General features: G+C 33.2%; 1 protein-coding gene and 1 long non-coding RNA gene across 6 annotated transcripts in view; one reads left to right on the forward strand and one right to left on the reverse strand.

The window, feature by feature from the left end:
* The window catches only part of LOC113253026 (uncharacterized), a 257,794-nt gene that overhangs the window by 192,270 nt on the left and 50,562 nt on the right, over positions 1-14,962 (reverse strand). The window lies entirely within an intron of this gene.
* Positions 1-14,962, forward strand: part of PKIA (cAMP-dependent protein kinase inhibitor alpha) — a 90,066-nt gene that overhangs the window by 70,059 nt on the left and 5,045 nt on the right. For 3 of the 5 annotated variants that reach the window (XM_026495852.4, XM_026495850.4, XM_044382733.3), the window contains one exon: positions 13,126-13,303. In XM_026495852.4, the coding sequence (XP_026351637.1) occupies positions 13,153-13,303 (151 nt within the window). In that variant the 5' untranslated portion in view covers positions 13,126-13,152. Of the gene's footprint in view, positions 1-6,344; positions 6,492-12,609; positions 12,676-13,125; positions 13,304-14,962 lie in introns of those variants that run through there. The other 2 variants (XM_044382730.3, XM_044382732.3) reach the window with 2 other exon arrangements.

Raw genomic sequence — 14,962 nt, forward strand, 5'->3', positions numbered from 1 at the left:
GAAATACTGCTGACAAACAATCAAAAGAAGATTGGTTTAGTATGCTCCAAAACAAATGTTGGAAAATGGCAGCTGGTTTTGTAAGTGGTTAAACCACCTACTAGTTTCATGACTTAATGTTTCCAAATTCTTGTTATTTATTTCATCTTTAAAAGTGAGATAATGAGAATACCTATTTGATAGCATTGTTGAGAAATTTAAATTATATAATTCTCATACTGTTTAGTGTGGAATCCGGCATACAGTCAATATTTGGTTATTGATAACGCGTTAGTAAACAATAACTGTTTCATTATCCTTATGGTCATTGTTACAACTTGGAGCAGACCAGACATAACTACTGAGCTTGATTTGACCATTTATTGTTATTTTAAAGATGGAAAAGTTAATAGTGAATTATTCTGAAATGTGTCTGTGTTCTAACATCCTTTCAAAAACTAAATATTTACTTGATATAGAAAAAAGTAGTCTTAGTTCAATGAGAAGGTATAGATTTTGAAAGTATCTATCCTCCTTAGAATCATACAGACCCAGAAAAGAAGATAAGACAAAGGATTTAGAAAGTATTATATAACAAAGAACAGCCCCAGTCCCAGGCTTTTAATGCTTGTATAATTTTGATGTGAATAACCCCAGGCTCCCATTCTAACATCAGTACTACCACAGACTGTGTAAGACATGGTCAAGTCGATTAACCTTTCTCTGCTTTAGTTTCTTCATCTGTAAAGTGCAAGTAATATTACTTATCACTTGCCAACCAGCAGTACTTCTTCAGCTAATTGACTGTCTCAGCAGGGATGTTGCAAAGATTAGCAGATAAATGATTTATAAACCCCTTGAAATATTAAATAAGTGATGTAAAAAGCTCTAACAAGAGAAGGACAGAACAAATCATTCCATGCATTAATTTGCTACTTAATTATATATATTTTATTTAAGAACACCCCTAAAAAGAGGTAGGCCTCAGTACAGTGAAAATAGATTACTCAGAATTTTAGAGTGCTTTTTGTTGCTGTTATTTAAAAAAAAAAATCCTGTTATTAAGAATATATAGAAGAAAAAGTATATTAGAGGAAATGATTATAGTTCACCTCCCTAAATTGATGAAAAGTCTTCAACACAGGAAAATAACTGAATAAAAATAAGGAAACACACTTTCTCAGACAACCTTTACTATTAACAATGGTATAACCTTGACAAATTTACTTAACCAATAAGGAGTAAGATAATTAAAAACAAATCTACAAAATGCTTTTTATAGATTTATGAACAACATAGAAAATCCCATGCCAACCTCTGTAAGATACTAAAAAATTAAAGACCCAAATCTCAAGGAAAATAGAAGAGAAGAGCAACAGGAAAATAATTAATTCTTGCACAGTGCCAAATTAAATGAACACTCTAAAAAAGTTATTCATTATACCTGGAGATGGGAAGAGGGTGTAGTTTATAAATTCAGCTAGAGAGATGAGTAGGATTTTGTTGTCATTGGGAGAGAAGGGTATTCTAGGTTGAGAAAACAGCATTAGAAAGCCAATAGAAGATATATTGCAAATGTTAACTATGAGTGAACCTTAGTATGCATGAGAGAGATAGTTTAGGGAAAGATATTAGTAAAGTAAGATGGTTTCAAATTCTAGAAGGCCATGCCAAAAAACCTGAACCATGTTTGGTGGGTTCCCAGGAGCCACCGAAGATTTTTGAGTATTTTATGTTTTATAAATTTAGTCTGGTGATAGTGTAAAGGGTAGGTTGGAGAAGAATACATTTACTTAAGTAAGTAGTTAGCATATAATTTCAGCAGTCAAGAAAGAGATGATGAAACCAGTGACCAGAAAAAAGAATGGAAATGAAGAATATAAAATAGACATTGAATAGATAGAATTAAAAGAACGAGGTTTGAGAAATGATTAGATATAAAGCTAAGAGGTGACTAATTTTTGGGATGGAGTATCGGAGACAATTCTAAGATTTCTAACATAAGTGCCTGAGAAAATAGTGGTAATATACACTAAAATAATGAGAATAATGAATAGTTTGGGGGTGGAGGTGGAGATACAGCAAAGAGAATCTGTTTTGAACTTAACTGAATTTGAGTTTTTTAGGACAATCATGTTGGAATATTCAGTAGGCAATAAAAAATCTCAAGCTAGGGGCACCTGGGTGGCTCAGTGGGTTAAGCGTCTGACTCTTGAGTTTGGTTTGGGTCATGATCTCCCAGTGGTGAGATCCAGCCCTACCTTGGGCCCACTGCTCAGCGGGGAGTCTGCTTCAGATTCTCTCCCCTTGTCCCTATCCCTGCTCATGCCTGCATGCACAATAAATAAATAAATAAATAAAATCTTAAAAAATTTCTCAGTCTATACTTGAGAAAAATATCAGGCCCCGCCAAATTATAGATTTGATAGTCATCTATATACAGATGCAGTTAAGACTATGGGGGTAAAAGAGATTATCAAACAGAACATAAAGAATAAATATTATTTAAGAGGTAAGCGGAGGAAAACAACAAAAAGAACAACAAAAAGAATAAATATTATTTAAGAGGTAAGCGGAGGAAAAAGAACAACAAAAAGAATAAATATTATTTAAGAGGTAAGCGGAGGAAAAAGCAAGAATAAATACAAGAAAAAGATTATGGGCAAATCAAGAACACTAACTTTGGTAGCTAAAGGAGAAAAACATTTCAAGAAGAGAGAAATAGTGATGTAAAATGCTGTATACAATTTTATATATGTGATTATTGTGAAAAACCTTGAATTTTGTTGTTGATCTGTAATGGTTTTTCTTTGTGAAAGCAATTTTAATAAATGCGTAAGTCAAAATGCAAAGAAAATAAAAATAGAGGAAGCAGGAAAAATTAGTATCTACCTCTTTTCCTCTAAGTTTGGGAGTAGATGAAAGTAAAACAGATGTCTTTAAGAACATACAGAGTTAAAAGGTGAAATATATTTTATAACAGGGAAGATGTAAGCAATTTTATAGGCATTGAAAAAATAGGGAAAAGAAGCAGAGGGCAGAACTGAAGGAACTCCGATAATGGAAGAGAAGATAGAATCAAAAGCACCAGTCAGGTATTAATGTTGGGCAAAAGAACTCTTAGAGATGGACAATTTCGATGTGAGGATAAAGAAAGAGGAATTGAAGAAATTATGTAGGATGACCTTGATCTTCTTCATAAAGTCATTAGGCAAGATTTTCTTGGAGAATAAAGATTTGAAAGAATTTGAAATATAAATAAGACTGAGGAAGCACAGAAAAATAAAGAAATTGCTGTTGTTAGAGATGGTGAAGAGGTCAGCTAGAAATGAACAAAGGGATTTATAAGTAGCTTTGAGGTCACCTGTTGCCTAATTAAACAGTGAAATTATTTTCTAAGGGAATATAGCCTGTACTTCTGGCTTTGTAACAATTTTAGGCTTAGATGTCTCATTACAAAGTTTTGATTTTTTAAGCATTGTGGAAAGGAAAAAAAAAGATTTGAATCTGAGCTAAAGGAAGTTTCAGAGGATTTAAGTAATGATACAGATGACTAGATTTGAGTTTACAAAACCAATGTGAAAATGTGCCCCTGTCAAAAAAGGAAATATATATCTATGTCTATCCAGATAGATAGATAGGTAGATAGATAGATAGATAGATAGATAGAGATATTATATATCTAGGTAGATATCTATATATAAAACCTTGAATGAAGACATAAGGATAACAATGATCACATCACTGGGATCAGAGATGAATTGATGAGTAGAGAAAATATTGAGAAGAATAATCATTAGTATCAAATATTGAAACTTTGAACCTGAGAATATTTAATATACACTGAAAATCAGGGAGAAAGTAAAGAACTTCCTTCGACCAAGGCCGATGGGATACCATGTCTAATAGCATTAGTCAAAATCTTATTGTGAAAACCAGCAAAAGACATTGTTTTTTCTTCATATTCGACTGAATTCATTCTAGCAATGTTTTTGTGATAGAAATGTCAGAGCCTTGGATTCAGAATAAAAAAGGATTTGACTTCACCTGGTTAATAAAAATTACCGTCTCTCTGTGTGATATAACTCAGTATATAAGATTGTTTCTTGGCAGTATGCTTTTGATGAGACACTATCCAACCCTTCAGAAATGTAGTACCTGTTCTTGTTATACTAAATAATACTCTAGAACATGAAGCATGATGACACCATCACCAGGTGCAGGAATTATAATTATGCCTTAACAGAGGAAACTTCTGTAGAATTTTTAAAACTGTGGCTATTAATAGGGCTGTGGTTTTTATTTCTTCTTTGCTGTCATTCACTCCAAAGTGTGACTAGCTCAATTCAAGGAAAAAGGGAATTGATGTAGCTTCGAGTTCTAGAACTTTGTTCTCAGCTCCACACTTAGTGTGAAGCCCTGTGATTTGTGAGATTAAGGGGGTTGTTTTTTGGAAATAAGCTACTAGATTCGTAAGCCTGAATTACATAAACAAGAAGGAATTATAACAGGAAAAGTAAAGAGTAAAAGATGGATAGTACTTGGCCTGGAAACAGAGCAGCTGTTATCTCCAGAATATTTTAGGAATCAAAAATTTGCTTAGTTAAATTCTTTACCAAAGAGTTTCCTTCTGTAATCTATTGTGTTGATCAGACAGTTTCCTGTTACTATAATATCAACAATTCTCAAAATTTGGTCCCTGGACTCCTGCAGGTCCCCCAACCCCTTTCAGTCAGTCTCTGAGATACTTTCATCGGGTTCACAAATTCAAAATAATTTTCATAATAAAACTGATGATATTTGCCTTTTTTACTTGGCTAACATTTGCATGAACGGTGCAGAAGCATGGTGGGAAAAACTGCTGGCACCTCAGCATTAATCCAGTCAGCAACACCAAACTCTACTCTAACCCTGGTATTCTTCACCATCACACGCTCAAAGTTAATATTTTTAAAATGCTAGATTTACCTACAGATATACTTGATGAAGCGGTAAAAAAATGTTATTATGTCAAATCTTGTCCCTTGAGTACAGATCTGCTTAACATCTTCGTTATGAACTAGGAAGTCACATGAAGCACTTCTGCCAGGTACCAAAGTGGATGGTTGTCTCAAGTCAAGTACTTGGGTGACTACTGGGGTTGAGAACTGAACTAGCCACTTTTTCATAAGTCACCATTTTTACTTGAAAGAACAACTGACAGGCAAACTGTGGTTTTTCAAACTTGGATATTTGGCAGAGATTTTCTTGAAAGTGAACAAAATGAGTTTGTCGCTTCAAGGGAAGCAAAATCCAGCTGTATCTGTTGGCAATGATTAAATCTGAGCTTTCAAACAATAATCACAATTTTGGAAAACTTCTTATCTGCCCCTGTGAACTTATCAGTTTCCCAATCCTTAAAGACTTTTCTGATGAGATAGGTAGTGTTACTAACAAATGTGATACTATATAATGCAGTACCATTTGGAATTTTTGCATACCCAGTGAACGAATATCTTCCAAATGACCAATGCTTGATATTAAAATATATATGAATATATGCATAAGCAGAAGATCCATTTAAAGTGCAAGGTAGTAGACAGTAGATTTTAATAAAACAGAGAATAGAAAGCATATTGATATGGTTGTAGATTTCACATTGCAAAAAAAAAAAAATCCACAATCATCTGTAAAGGCTATTAAAACTCTCCTCACATTTCCAACTAAAAAATCTGTGTGAGTCCAGATTTTCCTCATATACTTCAACTAAAACAACATATTGAGACAGATTGAATGTAGAAGCAGATATGAGAAACCAGATGTCTTTTATAAAGCTAGACATTTACAAGATTAAGCCAGAGAATTGCAAAATGTAAAACACTGCCATTCTTGACACTATTTTTTTTTCTTTGCTTTGGAAAATATCTCTCATTTCATTAAAAATATATTATTTATGGAAACATGTAATGGGCTTATTTATATTTTTAAGTGGATTAATATTTTAAAATTTTTCAGTTTTAATTTCTCACATGATAAATATTAGCAGGTATAACTACATAAACAAAAGCTCACTAGTGTTTTCTTTTTTTGAGAATGTAGTGGATATCTGAGACCAAAATGCTCCAGAAACACTAATGTAAACCAAGGCCTAAGCACATAGTAAACTACTCAGAAACTTTTAACACACTTTACATGATTTCATAAAGTAACAACTGAGAAGTTATATAATTATATTGGCAATATCGGACAGGAAGAATTTTCCTTCTCTTTTAAACTTAAAAAAAATCATACCATTCATACTAGAGAGAAGACTTCAGTGCCTGTTGATGGCATTCTCTCCATTCTTTCTTCCAAGTCTGTGAGTCTCATTTCATGTGTCCCCATTTACAGGAGTAAAATTAGCATGTTATCCAGTCACCATTTGGCTCATGAGTCAATGTCACTATAAAAATCATTTTAGCAGCTTCATAGGCCCAACTTCTTTTAAGATACACATCTATGAGGAATGCTTCAATTTATTTAATATAGGAGACGTAAGTACATTCTTTTCCTAGCCTCTTACAATCTATCTAAATCTGTGAAATCTACAAGGGTAAAATCTTTTGGTTTATGCTCTGAAATAATATGTATATATGATATTTAAAAAGGTAAAGAGCATAAACAGGGGAAAGACCAAAATGAATCTGAGTTTAGAAAATCATTATACAAATGAAGAATTTTTAGAATACCAATATACTGTTTCTTTTGTTAAAGAGTGAGAAAGTGAGATTTTTTTTTAAGAAGGAGGAAAAGAAAGGGCAAGCTTGTTCCTTAGTCATAAATTTGGATTGACTTTTTAGATATCAATATTTGGAGATTTATGCTTTAAAATTTAATCTAACTTTAGTGGTACATAATTTAAATAATAAAATGTATTTCTTTCTCTCTAATCAGACTGAATATAAATATAATTTGGCTGTTTTCTATAACTGGATACCAAAAACTATTATCATTTTATCTTGTTTATATCCAATACTACCATTTTGCTTTACCTACAAAATCCTAATTATAGCAACATAAACAGGAAATTTTAGTAGAGCCCACTTTTTGGTAAATTTTGCAGGTTTTATTCTGATTATTTTTATAAGGCCAGAATGTGTGCTAATTGCTACTCTACTAAACCTCTACCAGCTGCTGACGTTAGATTTTTTTTTTAACTTTTACCATTGTTTGGTGAGTATCTATTAGACATAATCATTTGGCAATAGTGTCCCCAGAATATCTAAGCAAAATTACAAAGTCATTATACAGTGGTGTATTTGGTGTAAAAGATATCTCTGGTCTCTTGTCGTCATATCACTAAACTGAAGAGCTGTGTCTAAATATTTAACTGAAAGAAAAAATAACATACTGCCATGCATATAGAAATAACTCTTTCAGCACCTAATGGGCATTCACTAAAAGAACTATAATCATGGAAAGAGAGAGAGAAAAAAAAAGAGTTCATAGCATCTATATATTTTGTTTAAAAATGTAATTGTGTTCTTCCTTCATTCACGTATTTACATGTGTGGTATTTGTCAGCTGTTTTTCTTTTTACTGAAAAATAAGTCTATTGTCCAGAGAAAGAAAATGTAATAAAAATGAAATACTACTTTTATGATAACTGTTATTATAATAATAATTATCATGGACCATAATTGAATGCCCAATACTTAGCATATCAATCTAGTAACTATGTTTTATAAATACTTAAGGATAGTAGTTTATAGGAATAAGATCTTCTCACAAACGCCATTAGTGTCTTTCAGGCCAATTGAAAGCCATATATACTCATTTTAAAGGTGAACACAGTATACGTTTATATCTGTCAAAACCTTGTTTCTTATTCTGTGTGCTTGTTACTTAAGAGAACACTAAGTGAAAATTCAAATTTAGTTGTTGGCTCCCTCTTTATAAGTAGAATTACTGCCAGGATCTTTTAACATTCCCAGATATACAAATCATAACACAGCACACATTCTTTTAATTCATATCTTTTCATGGAAAATGTCACCACTTTTATCTGCCTCATTCTTGATATTTCAAATCTCCTTAAAACTATTAAAAGCGAAGTGGATTAGATACTAAACCCCCACAGTCACATGTATCATTATGACAGTCTACATAGAAAAATGATAATGGCAAAAAAGAAGAACTTCTATTGAAAAATACAATGCTTTCTATGCAAAATCCGTAGACCTGGGTTAAGTCATAGTTCTGTGTATTGTTTAGTAGTCACTTAGTATCTCTGAGATTTATTTTCTTCATCTGAAAATAAGGATATTTTTGCCTATTCCACAGCAGTGCTATCAGATGAGAAATGATAGCAGTTGTGCTTTAAAAAAAAAAAAAAAAGCCTGTGTTTTAAAAAGCCACAAACAGACTGGGAGTGAGAGACCGTTAAGAGTGATTTTGAGAAACACTTATTCCTGTAACTCCACCTTTCCTTAAACTTATATGAGATAGTATTTATTAGGTTGATATGCATGTCCAATTCTAAATCATCAAAGTAACATAGAAATTAGATACTGTGTTGGTTAATGGTGGTAGAATAGCTAATGAAAATATCTTTATAACTAATAACACTGAATTACTCCAAAGTCAAAACTTTATTCAAACTTGTAACTTACTCGCAGACAGGCAACCTGGGAAAGTAGAAAAATGAAGTGAGACTTGTAGACCTTTATTCCAGACACTAATTAACTGTGTGAAGATAGGCAGATCATAGAATTGTCTAGTCCTCAGATTCTTCACCTGTAAAATTTCTGAATTTTTAGGATTTGGTAATTTAGTATAAACAGGGAAGAGGAAAGTTCTCTGTGGCTACTGATGAAGGATGTAATATATTTTTTCTTCATCGTTTAGTTTAATTCAGCATACTTTTATTTAGCACTGACTATATGCAAAGGACTCTACAGGAATTGTATGTAACGTTTTAAAACATTAAAATGTAGTTCCTGTCTTGTCAGAGCTTATGATCGGTCTAGAAGGAGAGGTAACTGTAATGCTAGTTAGAATTCAAGTGCCCTATAACAGGCACAAATGAAGGCCCAAGTGGGAGTGTCAGCTGCAAAGATAGGGAAAAGAAGACAAAGAGAAAATGGCATTGGCTGAATTCTGAGGGCTAACTCCATTTCAACAAGCAAGTTTGTTAGAGGAAGGCATTCCAGGTGGAATCACAGACCTGAGCAATAGAGCAGCAGAGAAGCTCTGGAAAAATATTATGCATTATTCTGCAACATACCAAGTATGAGAGCTAGTGGTTGAAGTTAAAGCAACAAAAGTGGGTTCTTTTCAGATTGTGGAAAAACTCAGAAATAAGCCTGGAAAGAGCTTTTCCTGTGTTTTACAGGGAGTAAATAAATATGAGTGACATCAAATAAAAATCAACATGACCTGGCAAGTGATTAGACATGGCTGTCAAGTGAGAGAAATAAGCAAAAGTATGCTCCAACATAGTGTATTAGTAAGGCCAGTTTACTCTATGTTTTGTTGTCGTCTTATTTTGTTTTATTGAATTTGAAATGCTTATGCAAAACCAGATGAAAATATCTATTTACCAGGCAGTTGTCCTTGTGTGTGAGGAGCCTGGGAAAACAGTCTAAACAGGGGATGCATCCTTTTGCATTATCCATTGTGAGGAATTAGAAGCCACGGATTAGATGGGTCTTTCAAGTTAGCAAGCAAAGAAGAAGGACTTTCTTCTCAGGACTGACCCTAAATTCCTACAAAATGTCCCCTTAGAAGAGAAATCTATGAAGAATACAAAAGTCAAATAGGATGGAACCAGGATAGTAAGGTGACAGCTGTGGTGTTTTTTTGTTTTGTTTTGTTTTTGTTTTTTTATCAGCACCCACCATGTGCTTAACATTGTATTAGGCTCCTTGGATACATAATCCAAGTAAATTCTCATAGCTACCTTGAGAACTAAGTATATTTATCACAATTTATAGATGAAACGGTGAGTGCAGAAATATTAGATATAGCATAACAACTAAATGTAAAGTCTAGATTCAAATACAGATAGCTATAATAATACCTATAATACTACCTGTAATAATCTTGCAGTATGTGCTAGGGGCGAGTTTCAAGGAGAATGTAACTGTCAATGTCATGTATTGTAGAGAGATCAAACCAGGATGGGCACTCACAAGAAACATAATAATTAAGCATTTACCTACTGTTAATACAAATCATTTTAGTGATCTATAAGAAAGTAATCTCCATAAAACATACTACATGAAAGCCAATGAAATACAGACATTTTAAAGGTTTGTTCAAGGAAAGTGAGAATGAAAGTAGCTGAACCTTTCTGAGAAATTTAATAAGGGAAAGACATGGTTATGCAAAGATGTATAAAGGTTGAGGAAAGAATATTTGATTAAATGATTGGTTTTTTTGTTGTTTTCTCGTTTTGTTTTTTTGTTTTTTTAGTAAGAGGACTTGACCATGCTTACAGGCTTATGGGAGAAATGCAGAGGAGAAAGAAGACTCAACTTATTGAGGAAAACAAATGATGGAGCGAGGTCCTACAGGAGGCAACAAGAAATAGAATCAATAGCATGCTTTAGAAAGAAAGAAGCTAGTTCATCTAGGAAAGAAAGAATAGTGTTTTACAGAGAAATGTGTTTGAGAGAGGAAGAAATTTAAGAGAATTTGCAGCAGATGTCCTATATCTTCTCAGAGAAGGAAGATGCAAAGTCATCTCTTAAGGCAGGTGTTATCTCGTTGTGTGGCCTGGAAAGCATTTGCAATCCTTCCCACAGAGAAAGCATTAAAAAGAGTCAACTAGAGGTGAACAAAAGAATTTCTGAACATCTCAGAGTGTATACTAATAATAGAGTCAAAAATTCTAGTCGAGCCAATTGGCACAATTTTGTGACTTTTTCTGGTAACACTCGGCTGTCCAGTTAATGAGATCAGAGAAAGTGCACCATGCTGTTTTCATAGGTGAGGCTTAGGAAGATCAAGGTGACAGCAGGTCAAAGGGATTTCTTGATGCCAAAAAGAAGTTATATGAAATTGGTCAGCAATTGATCTGGACTGAACCTGGAGGAAGCTAAAAAATGGTTAAAGGAATTAAAAATATAACCAGTGTAAAGAACAGATTCATTAAGAGGAAGAGGGGAAAAAAGAATAGGTGGTTAGGGCCATGAAAGGAATCTCCAAATTTAGAGTTTTAGAAATGAGATCGTTTTAAGTAATCATTGTTTTTACATCTTCACTTGTAGTACCATTAATCATCATGCCTTTCAGCTGTCCCCTTACTTATTAGAAAATGGAAGACCAGGAGGTCAAGTGATTTTTCCAAAAGTCACTCCATGACTAAACCCAGGATCTTCTGAAGAGCATTTTGAAATTTTAAATAAAATAATATTGAATATTTATTAAATATTAAATCATATTCCCTTAAAAATAATGGTAGATATAGTTGAGTGAATGGAAACCAATGTTATCCATAATATAGTCCCAGTAAGCATATAGTACGCATATTATTTCCTATTTCAAAAGTGTATTATGCTAATCCTCCCTCATTCCTGTTTCAGCTTCCTCTTAAAGAAAATATAAGTGTTATCTCCAGATTGAATTAATAGCTTCCCATCAGTATGCATTAGGGGAACTCAGCCTAAAAGAATGTGCTATTGACTGCCATTCTAAATTGCAGTGTAGATGGAATCAGGTTATTTCAGAATGCAAACTTGCATTCTGATGTGTGGGTTCCACCATTTTTGCTTCCCCCATATTTCTTATATTTTGAAAAGATTCCTCTCTCTTGATTATTGATATGTTTTTAATCTTAAACTAAAATAAAATGCAATTGGAATATTTAGGATAAGAGGAAATTATCTCATTTTAAAGTTCTGTTTAAACAAATAAATGCAACAGAAATTTATTGTTTCTTATCTTACTGTCCATCCTTCTTTTGACTTTTAGGGAGGGACATAAATTTAAACATAGAAAAAAACCAAAGATTTGTATTTGGTGGTCTTTTGTTAATATATACATCATATTGTACCTTGAAAATATTTTTTTTTTGAAAACTCACTTTTATTGGCTCCTTTTGGGGGGGGCAGAGGGAGAGGGAGAGAGAGAATCTAAAGCAAGCTTTATGCCCAGCATGGAGCCCAATGCAGGGCATGATCTCACAACCCTGAGATCATGACCTGAGCTGAAATCAAGAGTCTGACTTAACCAACTGAGCCACATAGGCACCCCTCATTGAGTCCTTTTTAAACTTGAACATTTTATTTCAAAGAATCAGTCAAGAAATTCCTCTCAAGCAATGACATAACAAGGGAGCCACAGGAAACCATCCTCCTGGACTGGGAGCAGTTATTTGGTCACTGACATTGCTTAGAATTGCTGGGGGGCACCTGGGTGACTCAGTTAAGTGTCTGCCTTCAGTTCAGGTCATGATCTCAGGGTCCTGGGATCAACCCCTACGTTGGGCTCCCTGCTCAGCGGGGAGTCTGCTTCTCCCTCTCCCTCTGCCCCCAACTCATGCTTGTGCGCTCTCTCTTTCTCTCTCTAATAAATAAATTAAATTAAATAAAAAATGAATTGCTGGTACATGGTGATAATAAAAAGCAAACTGAATTTTGGTCAATTTCATTATTGTTCTTAGATTCTGCAGACAATGTACTTGGATTTTGCTTATCTGTAGGATGGACCACTTCCATTCTACCCCCAACCTTGGTATGCTACTGATCTCAAGTTCTTCTGTCTGTAGTTGAAGACTGACTAAAATGGTATTAGAGAAGGAGAATTTTATGATTTAAACCAGGTGTCTACAAATTATGATATTCAGGCCAAATCTGGTCCTATTACTATTTTTCCAAATATGGTTTATTACATTTATTTAACATATTTACTTGGACTACTTTTGCATTACAGCCACAAAATTGAGTAGTTGGAATAGAGACCATATAGTCCTCAGAGCCTAATTTATTTACTATCAGGCCTTTACAGAAAAAATTCTCTGACCTTTGATCAAGGAAGGATTAAAGCATTACTTGCTTTGTAGACACATAAGCAAAACAATTATTTCACATTCATATTGTAGGCCAGTAATTTAACAAGTGTCTTTGTTAAATGTTACCATTGACCAACATTGTATTTACCTATCAGTTTTTCTTTGTTTTGTAGTCCCTGCTATGTGGATATTTGTTAGCAATGACTGATGTGGAAACTACATATGCAGATTTCATTGCTTCAGGAAGAACAGGTAGAAGAAATGCAATACATGATATCCTGGTTTCCTCTGCAAGTGGCAACAGCAATGAATTAGCCTTGAAATTAGCAGGTCTTGATATCAACAAGACAGGTGAGTTGTTCGACACACATCTCTCTGTGAACATGGGATTATTTGTAGCATTTCACTGAGTAGGATTAAAACATGAAAAACCACCTTCGAAAGTAATTTAGTAGAGTTAACAAACAGTCTAAGGCAAGATAAAAGTCAGGGACTAATCTCTTAATCACCCCTACTCCATTTTCATTGACTTCTCTTTCTAGGGTTTCCCACTCAAATGCAGAATCCTTAGTCTTATTTTACTAATGCAATCAATAAAGCACATAGGTTTTAAAAAATTCTAATCTCTGTAAAAGCTCTGATATTCCTACATAGAATATTTAACAAAGTTGGAGCTCCTACTTTCAGTAACATTGGACACTCATAACATTTCAATAACCATTTCAAAGGAAAAGATCTCTAGGACAAATTCTGTTGAAAATGGAAGTAAAATCATTTGTTACATCAGAGTCTTAGGTAAAAAGGTCTTTCAGTTTTCTTTTCATGATAGAATGGGTTTGTGGAAAATTTGGCTTATTTTTGGGCTTTGCACTCTTCTTACCCAAGTACCAATGAAAAAGTAAAACAAGTTTGTAATGTCAGAGTACTTCTGAGTATTTAAGTGAATCCCAATAGTTCTTTCATCCACAGCTTTTGCAAGATTTAAAACTGGATATATTTCCCTAACAAATCTTATACAAAAATAACCTTTAAAAGTAAAAAAAAGGAGTTCACAATTAAGGAACCACAGTGTTGTGTACATGAAAAGCACTTACCAGTTTCTGACTTATGGTAACCACTCAGTACTTCTTTGCTATTAAATATTTATGGCAAAGCTTTCTGGTTATTGGAAAACTGAGTCAGTATATGTTAATGAAACAGCTTAACAACATTACCCTAAAATATCTAGGGACAGTACTTTATTCAATGGCTAAAGGTCAGCAGGTCACAGATTACTCTTTTCAAATTCAAATTGAGAATAAAACTTTAACATGGCCACCTTGGAATATACAGACCTATGTATATTTTAGGTTTTGTTGTTTTCCCAGTATTTATTACCAGAAGACTTATTAAAGCAGCTCTCAGAAGGGGTTTAGGGAATTATTGCAATTTGGTGGCATGAGGTTAACTAAATTTTTTCTGTGGTCTTTGAGAGTTTGCTAGTTTCTTTTATAAGATTTATATTTTTATTTGTATATTAATATTCGATTTTAAATAATCTCCATTAATTTTAGACACCCCTAATATTGATAGAGCAGTTCCATTACTTTTTTTGTCTTCACTGAAATTAAGACTTATCAGCATCAAGACCTATCTTATACAAGAGAATATATTAAATTATTATATAACAATTGAAATAAATTTATATTTTATATTAATAAATATAATAAAATAACTTTGTATTTGATATTAACGGTATTATTAAACAATTTAAAATAATTAAAGTATCTTTATGCTACCAAATGCCGTCTTTCCTAAACATTTCTACATTTTAATTGCTGTTCTCCAGGATCCTGAAAATTTTTTGGTTGTCTTCAAATCCTAAAGTCCAGATCCAGGCAAAATATAAACAGTAGTAACTTTTTTGTTATTCTAAGTAAAAAGAACTAAAAATAGTAACTGCAATACTGACAAATATATAATGACAAATGAAATATCAACAGCTGAGTATTGTGAGGGACTGCCTCTGTA

Source organism: Ursus arctos, unplaced genomic scaffold (assembly GCF_023065955.2).
Source record: "Ursus arctos isolate Adak ecotype North America unplaced genomic scaffold, UrsArc2.0 scaffold_6, whole genome shotgun sequence".
Lineage (NCBI taxonomy): Eukaryota > Metazoa > Chordata > Mammalia > Carnivora > Ursidae > Ursus > Ursus arctos.